We start from the raw sequence: 21,698 nt of genomic DNA, 5'->3' as shown, positions 1-21,698 counted from the left end.
AAACTTGAAAGTTTTGAAAAATTAGGACCACACACACACACACACACACACACACACACACACACACACACACACACACACACACACACACACACACACCTTTATCTCTCTTAACCAAACCTCACGTCAGGTGTGCTCTTGCATCGTCCAATCTCAGTTTAGGTGATGATGGATTCTCACAACTACCAAGTGTTCTTTGACAATCATGAGATAAATATCCATGAGGTTTTCACCAAATAGATGCATAAACAGGAATGTTTGCACCATATCAGTTTTTCTATAAGGTACAATTAATAGAACATTAATAGAACCCAAGATCAAGTACGACGTCCTTATTGCTGCTGGAAACTTTTATGATGATGTCGCATTTTATGTTCAAACATCTCGAAATATTTATTTTATCCTACCTTTTTGAAGCAAACTATCTATGATATACGTAGAGAGAACGTCTCATCCAGCGAAAATACTCGTTAAAAAAACAAAGCTCGGTAAAATTAACAACAAAGCTTTTGGGAAAAAAACGTGAAACTTAAATCACCTTCTCACACCTTGCAGACCTGACACTTTGCTCAAGCTGCCAAATGTTTCAGTGAAAGAAGAAGCTTCATCATGGTCCCTGTTGAAACACAAATACAGTACGTATGAATTTGTAACAACAACACAAACAAACAGCAGCAACAACAACCTTTTTATGACCATTTTCCCCTTTTGAAGGAGGTTGATCAAATTATGGGATTCCTCCGTGTGGATCTCCACATTGTATCAGTTTCGTGCAAACCCAGATATTCCATATCTTTCATCACATTTTTCATTACAATATCTTTTTAAGGACGTCCTCTTCGCTTTCATCTTTCTACGATGAGCTTTGTTGATTTCTTTCCAGCTTCATCTTGTGACCTTTGTTTCACATGGCCACACCAACCAAGTCTTCTCTTCCTGAGTTATTCTTCATGAGTATTGATTTTTAAACCTCTTTCCTGATTTCTGTATCGATTTTTAAACGTCTTTCCTGATTTCTGAACTGTCAAACAAATGAATATGTAAGAAGATAGAAAAAATATACAGAAACACAGAAACAATGGAGCGATGTAAATGTTTTGTTAAATTTACAAAGCTGCACGCCAGTTTCTGTGTCACTTAAATGTAAATTAATTCATCTTTGTTGAATAAAAACCTCTGATCATGTGTGTATCTTTCAAGTAATGACGGTCAGATTGAATAAAGAAAACATGATGTCATGGAATAGAATAAATTTATATTTTCCACGTGTATATTGTCAGGTCAGGCGAGATCAAATCTGTGGCTTGCTACAGGTACCATGTAAACCTGTACGAACCTGTTTGGTGGCAGCATCATGCTATGGGGATGCTTTTCAGCAGTAGGGACTGGGAGACTTGTAAGGATGGAGGGAACAACGAATGGAGCCAAAATACAGGAAAATCCTTGAGGAGAACCTGCTTCAGAGTGTGAAAGACCTCAGACTGCGCCGAAGATTTACATTCTAACAGGACAATGACTCCAAGCATGCAGCCAAAGCAATACTGGAATGGCTTCAGAACAAGAATGTGAAAGTCCTTGAGTGGCCCAGCCAAAGGCCAGACTTGAATCCCATTGAGAATCTGTGGAAAGACTTGAAGATTGCTGTTTACTGACGCTCCCCATCAAACTTGACAGAGCTTTAGCAAATCTGCAAGGAGGAATGGGAGAAAATCCCCAAATCAAGATGTGCAAATCCGATATAGACATACCCAAGAAGACTCGAAGCTGTAATCACTGCCAAAGGCACTTCTCTATTACTGAAACAGTGGTCTCTGACTTGTCCGCCCCCCCTTTCTGGTCTTGCACCCTCTGCTCGTTCCATGCTTTGACCCTCCCCCTGTCTCCCAGGTATCTTCAGGGTGCATGCGGTCCACCATCAATCCCTTCTGGTGAAACTACCTAAATCCAGAATTCCTGCTCACCTCCACTCATTTGTTTCTCTCTTTTTTTTCCCAACTGTGGAACGAACTTCCACATTCTCTTCAATTACATTCTTCCCTCAGGGTATTCAAGACAGCTGTTAACCACCATTCCCCATCCAAAACCATGATCGTTTCTACTCCCGTTAATCCCTCCCTCCACCCCACCCCCTTCTGTATCCATCTTGCTCACCCTTGACCTATGCATCTGATCTCCTGTCCTTCATGCTTCCCCACACCCATTGTTTGTCCAAGTCTACCTCTATCTTGGCCTTCGATTCTGCTGTTGGTGTTTCCCCCCTCTCTTAACTGTTCCTTTTGTCATGTTGTGTCCTGATCCGTTCAGTGTGCTCACACTAGATCTTCCACGGGCCTTGACTATGGATACAAAAATAACCCCTCAATACTGTATGTCATTTCACACTCCATGATCCATGATACCTAACTCCCTACAACCACCACCCGCTATTCCCCTGCTCGTACCAGTATCTCAGTGCCAAAAACTTTGTGAATGCTCCACATAAAAAGAGCAACAAAATGATATTTACATTATTTTTACATTGAAAATATGAAGGGTATAATATCAAACTCACCAAACAAAGAGATGGAAAAATGCAGTTTGGGGATTTTTCACGATCCTGCAAAACAATGTACAGTATTCAAAATTTTAGATTTCAAAGTCAATTTTTTCATCGAAATCTTATTTTTAAAGAGACTGTCCATACATTATTGCACAGGCTTAATGGGCCAAATGGCCTCCTCCTATGTTGAAGTTCCTTGTTCATCTTTTTTAATTATGCAATGCATAGTTCATCAATTTTAAACATTCGAATCTGCACAAAATTGGTGACAAAGCACACACACCTCTGCTTCAGGGAGAGCCACTTAATATCAAAAAATGTCACATGATCTTATACCAAAGTTTATGAACTCCATTAGGCAGACCTGTTTGAAATGACAATAATTTAATCTTCCTTTGAGTCGATTGGGACTGAGGAATAATCATTGGACTAAAATGAAGTAAACAAAGGTTTATTGTACATCAAGGGTCAAGGCTCATGGAAAAGCGACAACACTGAACAGATTGGGATGCAGCAGAACAAAGGGAACAAGAGAGAGAGAGAGAGAGAGAGAGAGAGAGAGAGAGAGAGAGAGAGAGAGAGAGAGAGAGAGAGAGAGAGAGAGAGAGAGAGAGAGAGAGAGAGAGAGAGAGAGAGAGAGAGAGAGAGAGAGAGAGAGATAGAGATAGAGAGAGAGAGAGAGAGATATAGAGAGAGAGAGATAGAGAGAGAGAGATATAGAGAGAGAGATATGAGAGAGAGAGAGAGAGAGAGAGAGAGAGAGAGAGAGAGACAGAGAGAGAGAGAGAGAGAGAGAGAGAGAGATAGAGAGAGAGAGAGAGAGAGAGAGAGAGAGAGAGAGAGAGAGAGAGAGAGAGAGAGAGAGAGAGAGAGAGAGAGAGAGAGAGAGAGAGAGAGAGAGAGAGAGAGAGAGAGAGAGAGAGAGAGAGAGAGAGAGAGAGAGAGAGAGAGAGAGAGAGAGAGAGAGAGAGAGAGAGAGAGAGAGAGAGAGAGAGAGAGAGAGAGAGAGAGAGAGAGAGAGAGAGAGAGAGAGAGAGAGAGAGAGAGAGAGAGAGAGAGAGAGAGAGAGAGAGAGAGAGAGAGATGGTCGTCACCAATAGCAGGGTTGAAGGACAAAATAGAGGGAGACTTGGACAAATAAGGGGATGAAGGGAGAAATGAGAAGGAAGGAGGATGCATGGAGCAGACAAGATGGACACAGAAGTCAACTCTCAGGAAGGAAAAACTGGTAGTTTGGAATATGTTAGGCTTAGGAGTGATGAGTGGGGTTGACCAGGGTAGATAAGATCAAATTTACTAATTATTCCCCATTAAAGCTCATACACATGCAGTCATGCACTTTGTTATTTTACTAGTAGGGGCTACCCAGCACTGCCCAAGGGTGGGAGGGGGGAGGAGGGATACCCAGCACTGCCCAGGGGTGGGATGGGGAGAGGGATACCCAGCACTGCCCAGTGGTGGGAGGGGGGAGGGATACCCAGCGCTGCCCAGGGGTGGGAGGGGGGAGGGATACCCAGCGCTGCCTGGCTGGGTGAGCTTTCCTCAGCAGTGCTTTCAAGATGTATTGGACATTGAAAAGCTGTGGAGTTATTGGCCTCATGGTAGTTACCTTTTGCCGGCGGGCCGGCGGCAACATTGTCTGACACCACATCCCAATATACACTTTATATCGGCCTTTGGTGGCCTCAAAATGGATGTCAAGGTCAACTTACAGTATGGTTGCTTAAATCCTTTCCCAGATTTTGAAGGACTTACAACAACATTTCGTGCCATAAGGTGCTATAAGCGGTTCTGGAGGAAGCTTATTTCGGTAATCTGCACATGTAGTGCAGTTTTTCACCGCCTCTTCGATCTGTTGGTTCATTGTTGGCCAATAGAGCACTTCCCGAGCATGCTGTTTGCACTTTACAATACCAAGGTGAGAGCTGTGTACGATGGAGAGCATGTGCTAATGGAGACTAGGTGGCACTACTATATGCATACCTTTATAGATAATTCCATCAGAAACAGCAAACTCACTTTGAATCCCAGTACGGTCTCAATGGAATGGGCACTTCGTTTCGATAGCTGGGCCATCCAGTGTGGATCACGTCCAACAGAAGTTGTAACTCTTGTCGAGTCTGTTCCTGTTGCTGGACATACACTACATGGCCAAAAGTATGCGGACACCCCTTCTAATGAGTGGATTCAGATATTTCAGTCACACCCATTGCTGACAGGTGTATAAAATCAAGCACACAGCCATGCAGTCTCCATCGACAAACATTGGCAGTAGAACGGGCCATAATGAAGAGCTCAGTGACTTTCAATGTGGCACCTTCATAGGATGCCACCTTTCTAACAAGTCAGGTCATCAAATTTCTGCCCTGCTAGAGCTACCCGGGTCAACTGAAAGTGCTGTTATTGTGAAGTGGAAACGTCTCGGAGCAACAACAGCTCAGCCATGAAGTGGTAGGCCACACAAGCTCACAGAACGGGACGCCAAGTGCCGAAGCACATAACGCGGAAAAATCGTCTGTCGATGGTTGCAACACTCACTTCCGAGTTCCAAACTGACTCTGGAAGCAACATCAGCACAAGCACTGTTCGTCAAGAGTTTCATGAAATGGGTTTCCATGGCCGAGCAGCCACACACAAGACAAAGATCACCATGCGTAATGCCAACCGTTAGCTGGAGTGGTGTAAAGCTCATCGCCATTGGACTCTGGAGCAGTGGAAACGCCTTCTCTGGAGTGATGAATCACACTTCACCATCTGGTAGTCCAACGGATGAATCTGCGTTTGGCGGATGCCAGGAGAACACTACCTGCCCGAATGCAGAGTGACAACTGTAAAGTTTGGTGAAGAAGGAATAATGGTCTGGGGCTGCTGTTCATGGTTCAGGTTAGGCCCCTTAGTTCCAGTGAAGGGAAATATTAAGGCTACAGCATAAAATGACATTCTAGATGATTCTGTGTTTCCAACTTTGTGGCAACAGTTTGGGGAAAGTCCTTTCCTGTTTCAGCATGACAATGCCCCCATGCACAAAGCGAGGTCCATACAGAAATGGTTCATCGAGATTGGTGCGGAAGAACTTGACTGTCCTGCACAGAGCCCTGACCTCAACCCCATCGAACACCTTTGGGATGAATTGGAATACCAACTGCGCGTCAGACCTAATCGCCCAACATCAGTGCCCGACCTCACTAATGCACTTGTCGCTGAATGGAAACAAATCCCCACAACAATGTCCCATCATCTAGTGGAAAGCCTTCCCAGAAGAGTGGAGGCTGTTATAGCAGCAAAGGAGGGACCACCTCCATATTGAATATATACGAGCCTCCAAAACCGAGTGAATTCTCTAAATAAATCCACTGCATACCAATCAATAGTTGGGTATTCAAAGTTCGTCAACGCCAAACCGTACTTATGGATGGTCGTTTGTGAGAAAGCAGTAGGTCCGGTTAACTTCTGAGACCATGTAAGATAACTGGCTTTATTCCAAGCCAAAGCAGAATCCGGTCTCACGAGATCAACGCGATCCATATCGAGCCACCTGAACTGTTTTACATTACACCTCTCCTGTTCTGGCTTTTGCAGTGGCCATTCTTCGTCGTACCTGCCTTGCCCCATTTGTGGTCCTGCCCATGTGTTTCATCGCCTCATTGCCTCCTCGTTCACCAGCAGAGCTAAGGCCTCATTCATTTATTTGTCCCCGATCGCTGTCTGTGCTCGAATCCGGTGTGTGGCGCCATATTGGTTTTATTGTCACTGTATATAATTATAAATTTATCGATACCGTGTCCCCCCCCCCCCTTTCTTCCCTTCCCCAACCCGCCAGCGTACTCCTCCATCGTGATTCCACTATCCCCTAGTTCTTTTTATTTATTTGGTTCGGGAAAGAAAACCATTGGTTTTAAAAGAGTTGAGAGCCTGTGTGATTCTTGCGATTCGCATGCACGCAAAGCCGCCATTGTTCGAACACAGTCCAATGGAGCAAAAGCCAGTTTGGTCCAACTGCCCAGAGTCAGTCGTAATCGGCGTGGACACACACACACACACACACACACACACACACACACACACACACACACACACACGAGTCGTTGAATGCTGTAGTGATCATTTACTGTTGCGACTGGGAGATCACTGCAGATACATTATCACCATACTCAATTGGTAGGCCTGTCAAGTTGGTTGTAGCCATCAGTAATAAAAACTGTTAGCTGTGTGATGGTACAGCTTGTACTGTGGCATTCTCCACACACACAGCAGTGCAAGGCAGGCCATATTTTCAGCATTTGTCCCTCCTTCTATGACAGTCATTTTACAACTGCAGCAAATGACATCAAGTAGTTCTGATGGTTCTGCGGGCTGGGTATGTCTGTATGGAGAGACATCTTACATCCACCATTTGCCATCCCCACTCTTCTGGCTTCATATTGATATCTTCGCTAAGGCTGATAATGCGGCCCTTGCTGATTCCCTCTGGTATGCCATGACAAGGGAGCAACGACAACCCATTGGAAATGTCCATTATATCATTCATGGTGGTTATCTACTCCATCACCTACCATGGGCAAGAGGTTCCACATATGACAGTGCAAGTCAAATCAAATCGAATCAAATAAAGTTTTTTTGTGATTTATGCATAAAATATAGAATGAAATTTGTTTTAATCTTGGCACCGGAAAAATAAAGAAACGACCAAAAAAGGTTCTCAACATTAATAACGACTAACAACAGATATTAAAATGCAAGTAGAAGTACAAATAAATCATTCGTTCATTTTCCATTCATCATACGGACTGCCTTTGGATAAAAACGATTGAGGAAATGTTTGGACTGGGTCCCAGAAGGAAGAAGCTCAAAAAGCAGATTGGCCAGGTGATATTGGGCCCAAATTATACCAACAGCTCAGCCAATTACCCGACTGTTATACAAGGAATGCACATTCAGCAGTTCACCACCGACTATCCGCTGTGCAGTCCACACAATGTTGTCAATCCGGCATTGATCATCCACCATGGCATTACCTTACCAAATAGTGATATAACGCGCCAAGACACTCTCCACCACTGCCTGATAGAACTTAATCAACAGTGAACACTCAAAGCCGAAACTCTTAAGGCGTCTCAAAAAACAAAAACAAAAAACCTTGCTGCGCTTTCTCAACACAATGATCAATGTAGACTGACCATTTTCAATCTGCTGAATTGCAAATTCTAAAGAATTTTTAAAAAGTCAACAATTTTGATTCTATTCTCATCCAAAAAAGTGATTGGATTTCAGAACCATTTTGAAAAAAGTCCACAACAAGTTCCTTGGTTTTCACAACAGTAAGTCCAGATTATTTTGAGAACACCAGTCAACTATAATTTCCACGTTTCCGATAGTTTCAGTGCCTTCAAAAAGTATTCACACCCTTTGACTTTTTCACATTTTGTTGTGTTACAGCCTGAATGTAGAATGGATAAAATTTAAAATTTTTGTCACTGATATTCACATAATACCCCATGTCAAAGTGGAATTTTTTTTTTGAGAAATTTTTACAAATTAATTAAAAATGAAAATCTGAAATGTCTTGTGTTAATAAGTATTCAACCCCTTTGCTATGACACTCCATGTGCAACTCAGGTGCAACAGGTATGAGCTCAGGTGCAACCAATTTCCTTTGATCATCGTTGAGATGTCTCAACTTGATTGGAGTCCACCTGTGGCCAATTCAATTGATTAGACATGATTTAGAAAGAAACACACCTTTCTATATTAGGTCCCATGGTTGACAGCACATTTCAGAGCAGAAACTCTACCATGAAGTCCAAGGAACTGTCTGTAGAACTCCAAGATAGAATTCTGAGGGGACATAGATCTGGGGAAGGGTATAACACAATTTCTTGAATGTTGAAAGTTCCCAAGAGCACAATGAGTGAGCTCCATCATTCGAAAATGGAAAGAATATGGAACTACCCAAACTCTTCCGTGAACTGGCCATCTGACCAAAATGAGGTACTGGGCAAGAAGGACCTTGGTCAGGGAGGTGACAAAGAACCCAATGACCACTTCAACAAAACTACAGAGTTCCTTGGCTGAGATGGTAGAACCTGCAGGAAGGACAACTATCTCTGCAGCACTTCACAAATGTAGGCTTTCTGGGAGAGGAGCCAGACGGAAGCCACTCCTGAGGAAAAGGCACATAACAGCATGCCGGGAGTTTGCTAAAAGGCATCTGAAAGACTCTGAGAGGATGAGGCAAAAGATTCTGTGGTCTGATGAGATGAAAATTGAACTCTTTGGCCTGAATGCAAAACAGTATGTCTGGCGAAAATGGAGCACAGCTCATTACCCATCTAACACCATCCCTACCATGAAGCATGGTGGTGGCAGCATCATGCTATGGGGATGCTATTTAGTGCCAGGGACTTGGAGACTTGTAAGGATAGAGGAAACAATGAATGGAGCCAAATAAAGGCAAATCCTTGAGGTGAACCTGTTTCAGAGTGCAAAAGACCTCAGACTGCAATGAAGATTTACATTCCTACAGGACAATGACCCCAAGCATACAACAAAAGCAACACTGGAATCGCTTCAGAACAAGAATGTGGAAGTCCTTGAATGGCCCAGCCAAAGGCAAGACTTGAAACCCAATGAGAATCTGTTGAAAGATTTGCAAATTGCTGTTCACCGACGTTCCCCCATCCAACTTGACAAAGCTTGAGCAAATCTACAAGGAAGAATGGGAGAAAATCCCCAAATCCTGATATGCAATACTGATACAGATATAGCCAAGAAGACTCGAATTTGTAATCGCTGCCAAAGGTGCTTATACAAAGTATTTACTCAGGGAGTTGAATACTTATTGACGGAAGACATTTCAGCTTTTCATTTTTAATAAATTTGAAAAAAAAAATCTGACAACATGTTTTCACTTTGTCATTATGGGGTATTTTGTGTAGATCAGTGAATTTTTTAAAAAATTTAATCCACAAATAAATTTAATCAGGCTGAATGTCACACAACAAAATGTGAAAAAAGTTGAGAAGTGTGAATGCTTTCTGAAGGCACTGTACCCTCACCAGTGTCAATAAGGCCAGCAATGGTGGTATCATCAGCAAATTCCATAATTAAACGATTGCTGTATCAAACAGTTTTGCTCTAATTATTTTTGATGGCTACAAAGATGATTTGTCGCACACCCTCCAGGAGGATTGTGCCTCCAGATGGCACACACTTGAGAAGAACAGGGGCTTGTGCAGGCATAACAGTGCACTTCACCAGTGAAATGGTTATGCAATCCAAGAATGAGGAATTTTTCACCAATAAGACAAAGAAAAAGTGCTTTGTACTTTACCCCAGTGACAAGCTAGATATAGCAGATCATGCAAGGTATGATGCTGATGTGATTGTCCAAACAGCTGTGGTGACTGCCATGCATAAAGACACTGTTCTGATTGGGGATTACATGGATTTGCTGGTCCTCCTACTGCATCATGCTGAAATTGCCACACATGAGTTGCTACTGGCATCAGAACCCAAGAAATCCTCAATTAAGGATGGCTGTCCGTTGGTCCGTTAGCTGTTACGCTGATTGGCTGTGTAAGGCTAGGTGCAATGTGATCGGCTCCTGGAAGGATTGAATAATGTATCGTATAAGCTTATTAAAAACGGATATTCAAAATCTGATTCCGTATTTGACGATCGAAACGCATGGTCTAAATAATTATGTCGAAATCTACAGTTAAATTGGATAAAAATTCAGAAAAAGAGATTTCTTTCTTACCTGATATAATTAAATAATACGCTCACGGGAGGTCAGGTAAAATGGCTCCAGCATGCATTTTTTCACTCTTTCAAAGGTAATTATATAATGTCGTTTCATTTTATTTCACACTGTCCAGGAACACCAGTAGCGATCTTGTTGGATTCGGATTCTACTTTTACTATATGTACATTTTTACATAAATAAATAAATAAAACATCAAAAATACATAAAGACCATAATACAAGAAGGTGCATATGCAGAAAATATGGCCTGCCTGGCACTGCTGTGTGCAGAGAATGCCATGGTACAACTGTACAAGTCGTACCAACTCACACTACCAGTTTTCACTGATGGCGATGACCAACTTGATGGGCCGACTACTCATTGAGTATGGTGATATTGTGTCTGCAATGATCTACAAGCCACAACAGTGAATGATCACTGGCATTCACTGTCTTATATATTATATGTTGTGTAAAGGGATACAAGAATAAAAGTGGTTTTTGATAAAAGTTTTCGATTAGAAAGTTCAATGTTCAATGTCAAGATTAGAAAGTTAGAAAGGTACACTTGTATAAGAGTCTATGCCAATATGGATTGTATGTTCTCGAGAGAACATGTTTCTTTTGAAAAAGATGATTATAGCATATATGAGTAGTTATAGTAAAAGCAATTGCAGTGTTTCAAATATTATTTTCATTAAAGTGGAATATTTTCCCTTTTGTGTTTGACCTCCTGTGTACCTCCTGTGCAGCTTCCCTTCGCAGGGCAGCTCACCGGATGACGGGATTGGGGCAAAGCCTTCGGGACCCCCAATCTTTGATAGGAGGGAAACCACGGGGTAACATCCCTGGGTCAGATTGCGGGAGAGTGTGTCGGAGTGGTGCTGAGGTGTCGTCCACCAGACGGCGGTCTCCTTGGGTTAACCTGAGGCGGTCCCTTCGGGTGGGTGCCTGGAATGTCCTATCCCTAAGAGAGGATGATCACCTGTCTCTGTTATCATCTGAGCTCAAGCGTTTGGACATCGGGATTGCAGCTCTCTCTGAGGTTCGGAGACCAGATTGCGGCGAGATAATGGTGGGTGGCTACACCTACTATTGGTCTGGTCGCTCTGCTGGTTACCATGCCCAAGGAGTTGCTGTAGCTGTGTCCAATAAGCTGACCCCAATGATAATTGAGGTAACACCGGTCAACGAGCGTATTATGAGATTAAGGATTCGTCACTCTGGTCTCTGTCATTTCCCTGGTCTCTGTTTATGCTCCGACTGAGGCGAGTGATCTCACCGTGAAGGATGCATTCTACACTACACTCGAGTCTGTGGTTGATCAGTGCCCCAGACGAGATACACTTCTAGTCTTGGGGGATTTCAATGCATCGACTGGAACTGATAGGGACGGTTATGAGGTGTGTGTTGGTCCCCATGGGTCAGGAACTATGCACCAGAATAGCACTAAGTTCCTTGACTTTGCAAGAAGTCATGGACTTAGGGTGGCTGGTTCATGGTTTCAGCGCCCACAAGCTCATCGCTGGACTTGGTATTCCAACGCTGGCGGTGTGGCAAAGGAGATTGACCATGTCCTCATTGACGGTCGTTGGAGGATGATCCAGAACTGCAGGGTCTACCGAGTGCTCAGTTCCTCAATACTGACCACAGGCTTGTTGTAGCAACTCTAAAGCTGCACCTTAAATCCTGGAGAATGGTACCATCCCAGCCGAGGCTGGATGTTGCCAAGCTCAGGGATGAGAGAGTAGCTGAGGAGTTTGCGAACAGGCTGAGTGGACACTTGGGGGGTCTGGGTGCTTTGGGGGGTCCTGAAGAGTTGTGGAGCGCCTTCAAGACCACCGTCCTTGATGTTGCCGGTGGATGCCTTGGAGCTCACCGCAAGGCAAAGAAGAATTTTGTCTCTCAAGGGACACTGGATACCATTGACCAGAGTCGCAGGGCCAGGCTGAATGGCAGAGCTGAGCTGTTCAGGGAGCTGAGGCGTAAAACTGTACGTGCACTGAGGGTGGACAAGGAGGCCTATGTGCGAGGAATCTGTGAGGGGGTAGAGCATCACCTGTGGACAGGTGATTCTCGTCCCGCTTACAGGGGAATTCGCGCATTACGTTCATCCAAGCCCATCCCTCGGAGCACTGCAGTTCGAGCAGAGAGTGGTAGGCTCTTGACAGAGGAGTCTGAAGTGAAGGCCCGCTGGGCCGGTTACTTTGAGCGGTTGTACCAGGCTGATCCCCCAACTGTCGAGTTGGACGTCAAGGGTGTTACAATCCCTGTTGCTGACCCTCAAATCAACTGTGGTCCACCTACGCTTGTCGAAACACGGGCTGCGGTGAACCAGTTGAAACGGGGCAAAGCTCCAGGGATCTGTGACATCCATGCTGAACTTGTCAAGGCTGGTGGAAATGCTGCACTCGTGTCGTTGCATGCAGTTTTGTGCTCTGCCTGGAACACAGGCATCATCCCAACTGACTGGGAGAGGGGCCTTGTTGTCCCTCTCTGGAAAGGGAAGGGTGATCGCCAAGACTGCAACAACTACCGAGGGGTGACGCTGCTCTCAGTGCTGGGCAAGGTCTTTGCTCGGATAATTCTCGATAGGGTTCGCCACCATCTGCTTGAGCACCAGCGTCCAGAGCAGTCAGGCTTTACACCAAAGAGGTCAACGATTGACCGTATCCTTGCACTTCGTGTCCTCACCGAACGCAGACGAGAGTTTCGGCAGGGGCTGCTTGCAGCCTATGTTGATCTCTGTAAAGCGTTCGATTCAGTGAATCGGGATGTCCTCTGGAGGATTCTTGGTCTTCGTGGGGTGCCACCAAAACTGATCGATCTGATGTCTGAACTCTACTTTGGTACTGAGAGTGCTGTGAAGTGTGGTGGTACCATCTCTGACTTATTTCCAGTTGTTACTGGAGTTCGTCAGGGATGTGTACTTGCCCCCACACTTTTCAGCACTTGTATGGACTGGATTCTAGGGAGGATGTCGGAGAGATCAAGTTGCGGTGCGTCATTTGGGAATGTCAAGATCTCGGACCTTGACTTTGCAGATGATGCAGTCATCTTTGCGGAGACTTTAGATATCCTTTTGGGGGCCCTCGAGGTGCTGAATGAGGAGTCGGAGCCGTTAGGATTACGGGTTTCTTGGGTCAAAAATAAGATCCAGGCTTTCGGTGACATCTTGGATGCTGCTGTCCTGTCTGTGTCTGTTTGTGGTGAGGATGTTGAGGTCCTGGAGAGATTCACTTACCTTGGCAGTGATATTCATGTCTCTGCTGGCTGCGAGTCAGAGGTCAATAGACGTCTGGGTCGGGCCTGGGGAGTCATGGATTCACTGGATCATGGGGTGTGGCGCTGCCGGTACCTGTGCGGGAGGACGAAAGTCCGAGTCTTCAGGTCCTTGGTACTTCCAGTCTTGCTCTATGGGTGCGAGACTTGGACTCTGACCAAGGATCTGAGACGGAGACTTAATTCCTTTGGTACCAGGTCTCTTCGGAGAATCCTTGGCTATCGCTGGTCGGATTTTGTGTCCAACGAGCGGTTACTGAGAGAGACTCGGATGAGATTTGTTACCTGCATAGTCCGTGAGCGTCAGTTGCGGCTGTATGGACATGTGGCTCGTTTTCCTGACTCTGATCCTGCTCACCAGATTCTCTCAGTGAGGGAGTCTCATGAGTGGAGGAGGCCAGTGGGTCGACCACGTGCCTCATGGTTGCAACAGGTTGACCATCATCTCAAGGAGATGGGGATGGGCCTGGCATCTGCCTGGGGGATGGCCAGACGGAGGCCCCTGGAGTACCGGCGGAAAGTGGACGCAGCGACGTGCTGTTCTGGCACATGCTCCCATACCTGACCTGACCTGTGTCTGACATTTTGCAGGGAATCATTTGTTAATTTGATATTAAGCAACAGGAGTAACATGCAATATTACATGCATTGAACATGATTTCAGCATGCTTGTGAGTAGCCGTCCTATGTTTTCCCTCGTCTAAAATATCAAGAAGTAGAATACTGTACAAGTGTTTCTTAGCTTTCATCATGCAAGACATTTGTCACCTAAGAGCAAATATATGGTGAGATATTGATATTTGGTGGCCATATTGGTTTTATGCAAATGATCTAGTCATCCAATCAGGTTTGAAGGTACTACACTTCAATGCATCCTTGTGTCCCAAAACCACATTCTAGAATTTAAAATCACTTAAATATGTCATAATAAGCCTGGTGTTGGCTTAGTGGTTAGGGTGGCGGCTTGGGATCCCAGGGTCCTGAGTTCAAGCCCCGTTGGCTGCTGAATTAACACCAGGGGGTTGACTCAGCCTGTCATCCTTCCGAGGTCGGCGAAATGAGTGCCAGTGTACTGGTCCCGGTGTATGCCCCGGTTAGAATAGGTGTACCATATCCCTGTGTGTCGTAAGAGGTGACCAGGGTTGGCGTCAGGAAGGGCATCCGGCCATAAAACATTGCCTCAAGAAAAAGCCAAACCCCTGCACAGCAGGGAAAAATGGCTGTAAAAACGGTCATTTTTTAAATATGTCATAATATTGAGAGTTTGTGGTCATATTGGATTTATGTAAATTATACATATTTCCACAACAGAGATTTCTTTGGACTTTTAGTATCGTGTTTTGGGGGACCTCATAAAAATGCATTGTGGTAAAATAATTGTTGCAATTTGTTCCAACTTGAGTGAAAAAAAGGGCTAGATTTATTGGACTACAAGGGCAGTGAGAAATTGAGTTATTGATGTAAAGTGTAACTCCGCAACCGGGGTGGGGTTCAGGCCTATCAAATCGGAAGAGACAACAGCCGGGGAGAGACACTATGGTGTCGGGGATGTTCTGTTGGAAGAAGAATTCCCTTAAACACATGATCCGGTTTATCAGCAGCAGCCTGGATTGAGGGGTCTGTCAGGTTGGAGCGAAGACCTCGGATGTTTGAGGTACACACAGTTAGGGACACTGGTCTCCCAGAAAGCTTGCCTAGTTTCGGAGGTGTTGGGAGGGTACAGGATGGGGGATGGGTGAGGATTTGTTGAGACAAGGTGAAGGGGGAGGATTTCAGTGGGTGGGGTGAGGAGGGATGCATAAAGGGGAGATATGAAGTGGAGGGACACTGATTCAAAATTCCTAAATTGGACAAATAGAGATAAAGATCATGGGATAGGATGCAAGAATGTTTGTTGAAAGCACAGAGAAAGGTGGTGCTGTAAGTGGAGCAGGATGGTTGGTGGACCAAGTGCTTAGCTGGCAGATAGTTTTGGAAAATAATCCTCGTGAAGAATGAGAAGAATAAGAGGAATACATCGTGGTGAAGAAGAGGAGCATGTGGGTTACTTGTTGCGGCAGTTTGCAGTGCATTTGTACATCAACCATGATGTGATCCTGCCAATAATTGAATAGCCGAGCTTGAGTCGTGACTTTCTCTGCTGCCGTGAGATGGCAGTACTTGACAATCTGTAACTGCCTATTCACATTTGCTGTTTCGCAGGGCTGCTATGTCATATGTTTTGCTCTGCCATTCAGCTTTTTTTTTAATGATGTTCTTGCCATTTTGGATCATGCGCATTCGTGAGAGAGGGATTGTTCTGTTCTGCATGACGATGTGTAATCTTATGAATCCGGCCCTGATATGAGCCACGTTTTACTGTTTCCCCTTCACTATGTCACCCTAAAGCGGTCGCGATCTTGTAAGTACAAATATTTTGTGTCATGCCTGGCAACCTTTTTCTGCCCATCAGATAACTTTGATTGTCAATTGATCAGTGTGGCCTACATCTCCATCCTGATGCCAGGATGAGGTTTATTGGGACATGCTCTTCATTATAGTGAGTCTTTGTTGATATTTGCAGAGCATTATTATGAAGCTTTGTGCATTGCCAGTATGTGAATCACACTCTGGGGCTATGCCGACCAAATGGTCCAATGTCCACATATCAATTTAAACATGCATCTCCGTAAGCCATGCAGACCTGTGTCTTGTATGTGGAGTATTTGGTTTGTTGCAGTGATTCTGTGTGGAAGAAAGATGAATGAAAGGTGTGACATCTGGTTCGTCAGTGATCATCGAGAGTGAAATTGAAAATTGTCCTGGGGTGATTCGCCTAGTTTTAGATGGGGTATCAAGAGCATTTTTGAAAGATCACGAATACCCGTAACAGTACTCCTGATGGAGAAATAAGGAAAGTGAAGCATTATAAAATGTTTTAAAATGCTTTAAAGGAAGACAGAAGAAACGTTTATCTCTTGGCCTTTTATAAGAGAGCCGTGTGCGTGTAGCCATTTTTCTCAGAGATGGTTGAACAGATCTTCGTCAAACTTTCAGAAGTTTATCAGTGAGTGCCAGGGATTGTTTTAGGCCAAAAAACACAAATAAGTAAAAACATGGAAAATTTTGTAAAAGAAAAGTGATTTTTTTTTGGAAAATCGCTTTATGTAGTGCTTGAGCCTTTGTAGCTCTGTGAAAGGAAATATTAAATGATCCCTGACCCCATTCCTTAGTGGGTGTAGGGAAGTGTTTTCGGCCCCCACAACAATAGACTGGCCAATGCTATTTACCCCTGCTCGTGTTCAATAAAGATTCAGTTTTAAAATATTGATAAAAGGGAGAAAAAAAAGAATGAAGAACAGCAAGGACAGGCAGAAGGAAATTAAAGTACAAGGTGGGGCCTGAAAGTTGCTTTACCCTCCCCAGTAAATAATTCGTTCTTAAACGTTTGTAATATGCAGGTGTTGACAATAATTAACTAGAAAAGCACTCGAAGAGTGCCTAGTCTTGCCTTGCGAGTTGATTTTTAAGAAAAAAAAATCAACGTTAACTGAACACACTACAATATGGTCCACTGCTATTATGGCCCATATACCTGTATCATGTCACATAGTTTATTGGCGTGGGTTATGAACGTCATACTCACACCGGGTCATAGATCAGATATATGAAGTTTCAGATTTCTAGGATAAGAATTTCAATTCTACCAATTATGGCTGGAATACCACTTCAACCATGTATCACTTCAATTCCACTTCAATTAAACCACGGAGAGTTGATGACGTATGTCAAGTTTCAATTTTTTTCGTTAAGCTGTTTTGGAGAACATGCTGTCGAATTTTTTTCCCTTTAATCCAATATGGATACCATACCATGTGACCAATGGAGTCATAAATTTAATTCTTCACTCACATTGGGTCATGGATCAGATATATGAAGTTTCAGATTTTTTGATTAAGGGTTTCAATTCAACCAATTATGGTTACAATACTACTTCACTGATGACATCACCAAAAACAGCGAATTAATTGGTGTGAACTTACAATAAAAATTGTTCATTCCAGACAGGATCTAGCGTCGCAAACTGAACTTTTGTCATGTTTGGTGAGTCGATGGAATGTCTGCCCTCCCATGAATGATTGCTGTGATCATCACAATGGTCAGTCCCTTCAACCACTCTCAAGGTGCAGTATGGATCGCTCAGTCCTAAAATGGAACATAAACAAATAATTGTCCTTGTTATTCTAATAATACAAGATTACAAACAGAATAGTTTGATCTAAAATTAAATCAGTCACATAAACAAAGAATAGTGATTTCTGCAACTCTTACACCATACCGTTTGAGTCTTTAGCCATCAGGTTTCTTGCCTCATTTATGGTAACACATAACTGCACAACTGGAGGCTGCAAGAAAACACAGGAAAGTCTATAATGATCACGTATGATTACACGATGGACTTCATTTCCACAGATATTTATGAAATATTTGTTGTACATATAATATACAGGCTTAACCATAACCATTACTAGTAATTAGATCTGGTTAGAAGGAAATAAATTTTTCCTAATTTTTATCCGATTTCACTCCAGATTTCAACATAATTATTTTGGCCAGGAGTTTCGATTGTGAAATATGGAATCAGATTTCGAATATCAAATTTTAATTCGCCTATATCCGATAATCTTGCCAGGAGTCAATCACATTGCACCTCGTCTCACATACCAGAAACAAGTTCGTGCCTTCCTCAAGTCTTTACCTGATCCCCTTTGTAATGGTTTGAGTCCGGTATTTTGGCACCTTAGAGGGGTATAGTTTTTTTTTTAATTTCCCTTATACAATAGGTTCACGTCTGTCCTTCCACATTTGTCTGTGTTTGTAAGCCACATCTGTCCAGGTTTGGTTGTCTTGTCCATCCCCGTGTCGGTATCTTTTAATAATACACTATTTATTTGCTAAGGAACGGCATTCCGCATTTTACCTTCCCATGCAAACAATCACCAACTTTGCTTTGTATTTTAGCGATCCTTGGGGGATTGGAGGTAATTACAAGAATGCAGTAAATTCGGCAAACATCATTATGGCATTCACAGAGGCCTTTATGAGACCTCTGGCTCAGACAGTCTGTGTTAGCGGACCCTCTGATGCGACAATATCATGGCTCCATATTTTGGCATATTTGTCTGTAAAAGTATTCGTGAAAATCATTTCATTAATTCAAGTTGATGTTATATAATAAATGTTTGCCTTACTATATGGGATCTCACACGGCTCCAAGTCTCCTCTTGTTCGGCATCATTTTTCTGAAACACCTATGGGAATGAAAGGTGCTGACGTGATCGTATAAACGCACCACATGTATGCACGTACTCAAACATGGATTTTGTATTAACAGTAAAGGCTTTTCTTTTGTACAAGGAAAATTCAAAAAGTTATTTTCCCTGATCATGATGGCCATGAAGGAAAGCTCTTGGGTTATCAAATGTTGTTAGATCTTTTTCACTGTTATGTGGAAATGTGTTTCTCAATGTTATTCCCAAAATGGTGAGTTTTCTAATTGCCCATGGGATAGAAGAGGTTTCTATCAAGGAAACCTTTTCATAATAAAAATAACTTTTGGATCCCCCTTCCCCACAACACAACACAACACAACACAAGCACTACTTTTTTGTAACCACTGTCAATATGATCCGTAGTTCATCCGTTACAAAGCAAAATGTGGTTGGTAAATCCTCAGCCTTCACAGCTGTTAAGGAAATAAAGTGTGTGAGTTTAAATATATTGTAAGGTGCAGGTCCTGTTTTGCAGGTCACTTACCTGTTGCACATACTCATTGATTTCACTATCCATTAGTGGCTGTATCCCCATGTTATACAGCAAGGTGTACAAGACTTCTTCATGAAGGGTCTCCTGAATTGGAAAAAAAAAACCATGTCAGTCACTCACACGTGAGGTTTGCACTTACAAGTCTTGGACAAGAATTGCAAATTATAGTACACGACCCAAACTCAAATACAAATTGGTCTCATCCCCTAGTAAACAAAATGCACATTCTCTTCAAAAATCCAAGCAAACAAGGAATGAAGATAAGGAATGAAAATGGTTCTATTTCACATTTATTGACCAGCTCAAGAAAACTCACCAATTAATATTTTATACGAGCAAATACAACCCGTCGCTTGGCTGATGGGAATATTAAGGGGGGGGGAGAAAGAGAGAGAGGATGGAGGTGAGGAGTCGGAGAGAGGAATAGGGGTAGGAGAGAGAGAGAGGGATAGGGGTGGGAGAGAGAGAGGGATAGGGGTGGGAGAGAGAGAGGGATAGGGGTGGGAGAGAGAAAAAGAGAGAGAGAAAGAGAGAAAGAAAGAGAGAAAAAGAGAAAAAGAGAGAAAGAGAGAAAGAGAGAAAGAGAGAGAAAGAGAGAAAAAGAGAGAAAAAGAGAGAGAAAGAGAGAGAAAGAGAGAGAAAGAGAGAGAAAGAGAGAGAAAGAGAGAGAAAGAGAGAGAAAGAGAGAGAAAGAGAGAGAGAGAGAGAGAGAGAGAGAGAGAGAGAGAGAGAGAGAGAGAGAGAGAGAGAGAGAGAGAGAGAAAGAGAGAGAAAGAGAGCACAGGTGACCAACGACCATGCCCACGCAGCACCGTGTCCTGTCATTGGTGTGGTAAATAAATGGCCATAACTTGGGAATCACTTGTCCGATTAATATCAAACCTTGAAAAGGCGCATACTCCGGTCCCCAGCAATATACCTGGCAAGTTTCAATTTGATCGGACCAGTGGTTGTCGAGAAACAGCGGTCACAGACACACACACACAGACACACAGAGATTGCTGGAATTATAGATAGATAATGAAGCACCTCTCTTAATCACTTGCTCCACTTGCCAAGTGGCTAGCAAAGTGGTTGATACAGAATAGCTACATTGGCAAGCGATAGCAAGCTGCTTGCTAACGGAACACACCACAAGTACCGATAAAACCTCATCATAGGAGGGTCAAGGGATGTAAGAAAGAACTACACCACATCCTACTATTAATTTGCAATTATTCACTGACTTTGAGAACAATACAAATTTTATTGACACCCCAAGCATCACAAAGCGACACACATCAAACAACTGGTTTCAAATGGAACACCTCGCTGCCATTAGAGCATTTAAATTGCATCAGATGAGGCAATGAATGCGAATTGTTGCTCCCAGCTTGCTAGCTTGATGACAGAAGATACCATTTGCATTTTTGACGCACCCATTCCTACCCTGTTTAGAATGTCGTGCAGACATGGGCAACTTGCTTATGTCACAATATGCAACCAGAAAGCATCTCAAAATGCAAAGTCTGTGTGTGTCCGCTTTGTACTCAAACGAAATGTGACGAAAAGGGGTCGATAAAAATTATACATTTTATTAATTTGTGTTCTCCATATTCTCATAACAGAGGTTTGTTGAAGATTTAATGACAAAATCTCGATTGGTAAAAAAGTTATGGACGTGTGTGTGTGTGTGTGTGTGTGTGTGTGTGTGTGTGTGTGTGTGTGTGTGTGTGTGTGTGTGTGTGTGTGTGTGTGTTTCCTCCATAACTCCAAAACTATAAAACCTATCAGCCTGAAACTTTGCATGCATACTAAGAAAACTCCAAGGAAGTGCATGAGTGAAAATTGGGTGTTTCGGTTAATTAAAACACCTCTTGTAAAGATAATTAACGGCCTTATTTAATTATATCCTTTATCAGGTGCCGTCCTCGGCCACCTCGTACTGTGGAGTCTTCAGGCGTATCGTTGGTTACCTCACTGGAGTCTGCAGCCATCATGTTTCTTGGCCTGCTCACCATGCCTTGACTTGGAACAGACTGCAATGATTTCTTAATGATAAAGTTTTTCTTTCCACTTTCCTCACTCATATTATCAAATGTCTGATCATCACAGCTAAGAAACGCTGGGTATATTGCAATGCTTATAAACGCTTGGAGACGCCAGCGTTTGTGGCTTTATTTCATTTCCGCACATGCCATAACCTCTAGAACCTCTTCAAACAAGCTTATTTACTAAAAAAAACTAAGCTCCAGAATCTAACTTAGCAGCAGTTCCGATGACTAAAAAAAAAGTGTTCATTTGTCCAATTCGGACATATTTGATATTTTGGGCGTCTCAGGTAGGCTGT

The 21,698-nt window shown here is 43.3% G+C and overlaps 1 protein-coding gene across 1 annotated transcript in view; it reads right to left on the bottom strand.

Moving 5' to 3' along the window:
- The window catches only part of LOC147018600 (BAI1-associated protein 3-like), a 315,606-nt gene that overhangs the window by 273,113 nt on the left and 20,795 nt on the right, over window positions 1–21,698 (bottom strand). The window contains 6 exon segments of the mRNA XM_085898430.1: window positions 539–616; window positions 2,552–2,596; window positions 17,587–17,749; window positions 17,883–17,949; window positions 18,796–18,855; window positions 19,361–19,453. Coding sequence (XP_085754556.1) covers window positions 539–616; window positions 2,552–2,596; window positions 17,587–17,749; window positions 17,883–17,949; window positions 18,796–18,855; window positions 19,361–19,453 — 506 coding nt within the window.

Source organism: Eptatretus burgeri, chromosome 10 (assembly GCF_056783735.1).
Source record: "Eptatretus burgeri isolate ZD-2024b chromosome 10, Ebu_testis_v1, whole genome shotgun sequence".
Taxonomy (NCBI): domain Eukaryota; kingdom Metazoa; phylum Chordata; class Myxini; order Myxiniformes; family Myxinidae; genus Eptatretus; species Eptatretus burgeri.
This window is presented reverse-complemented; position numbering and strand designations above follow the sequence as displayed.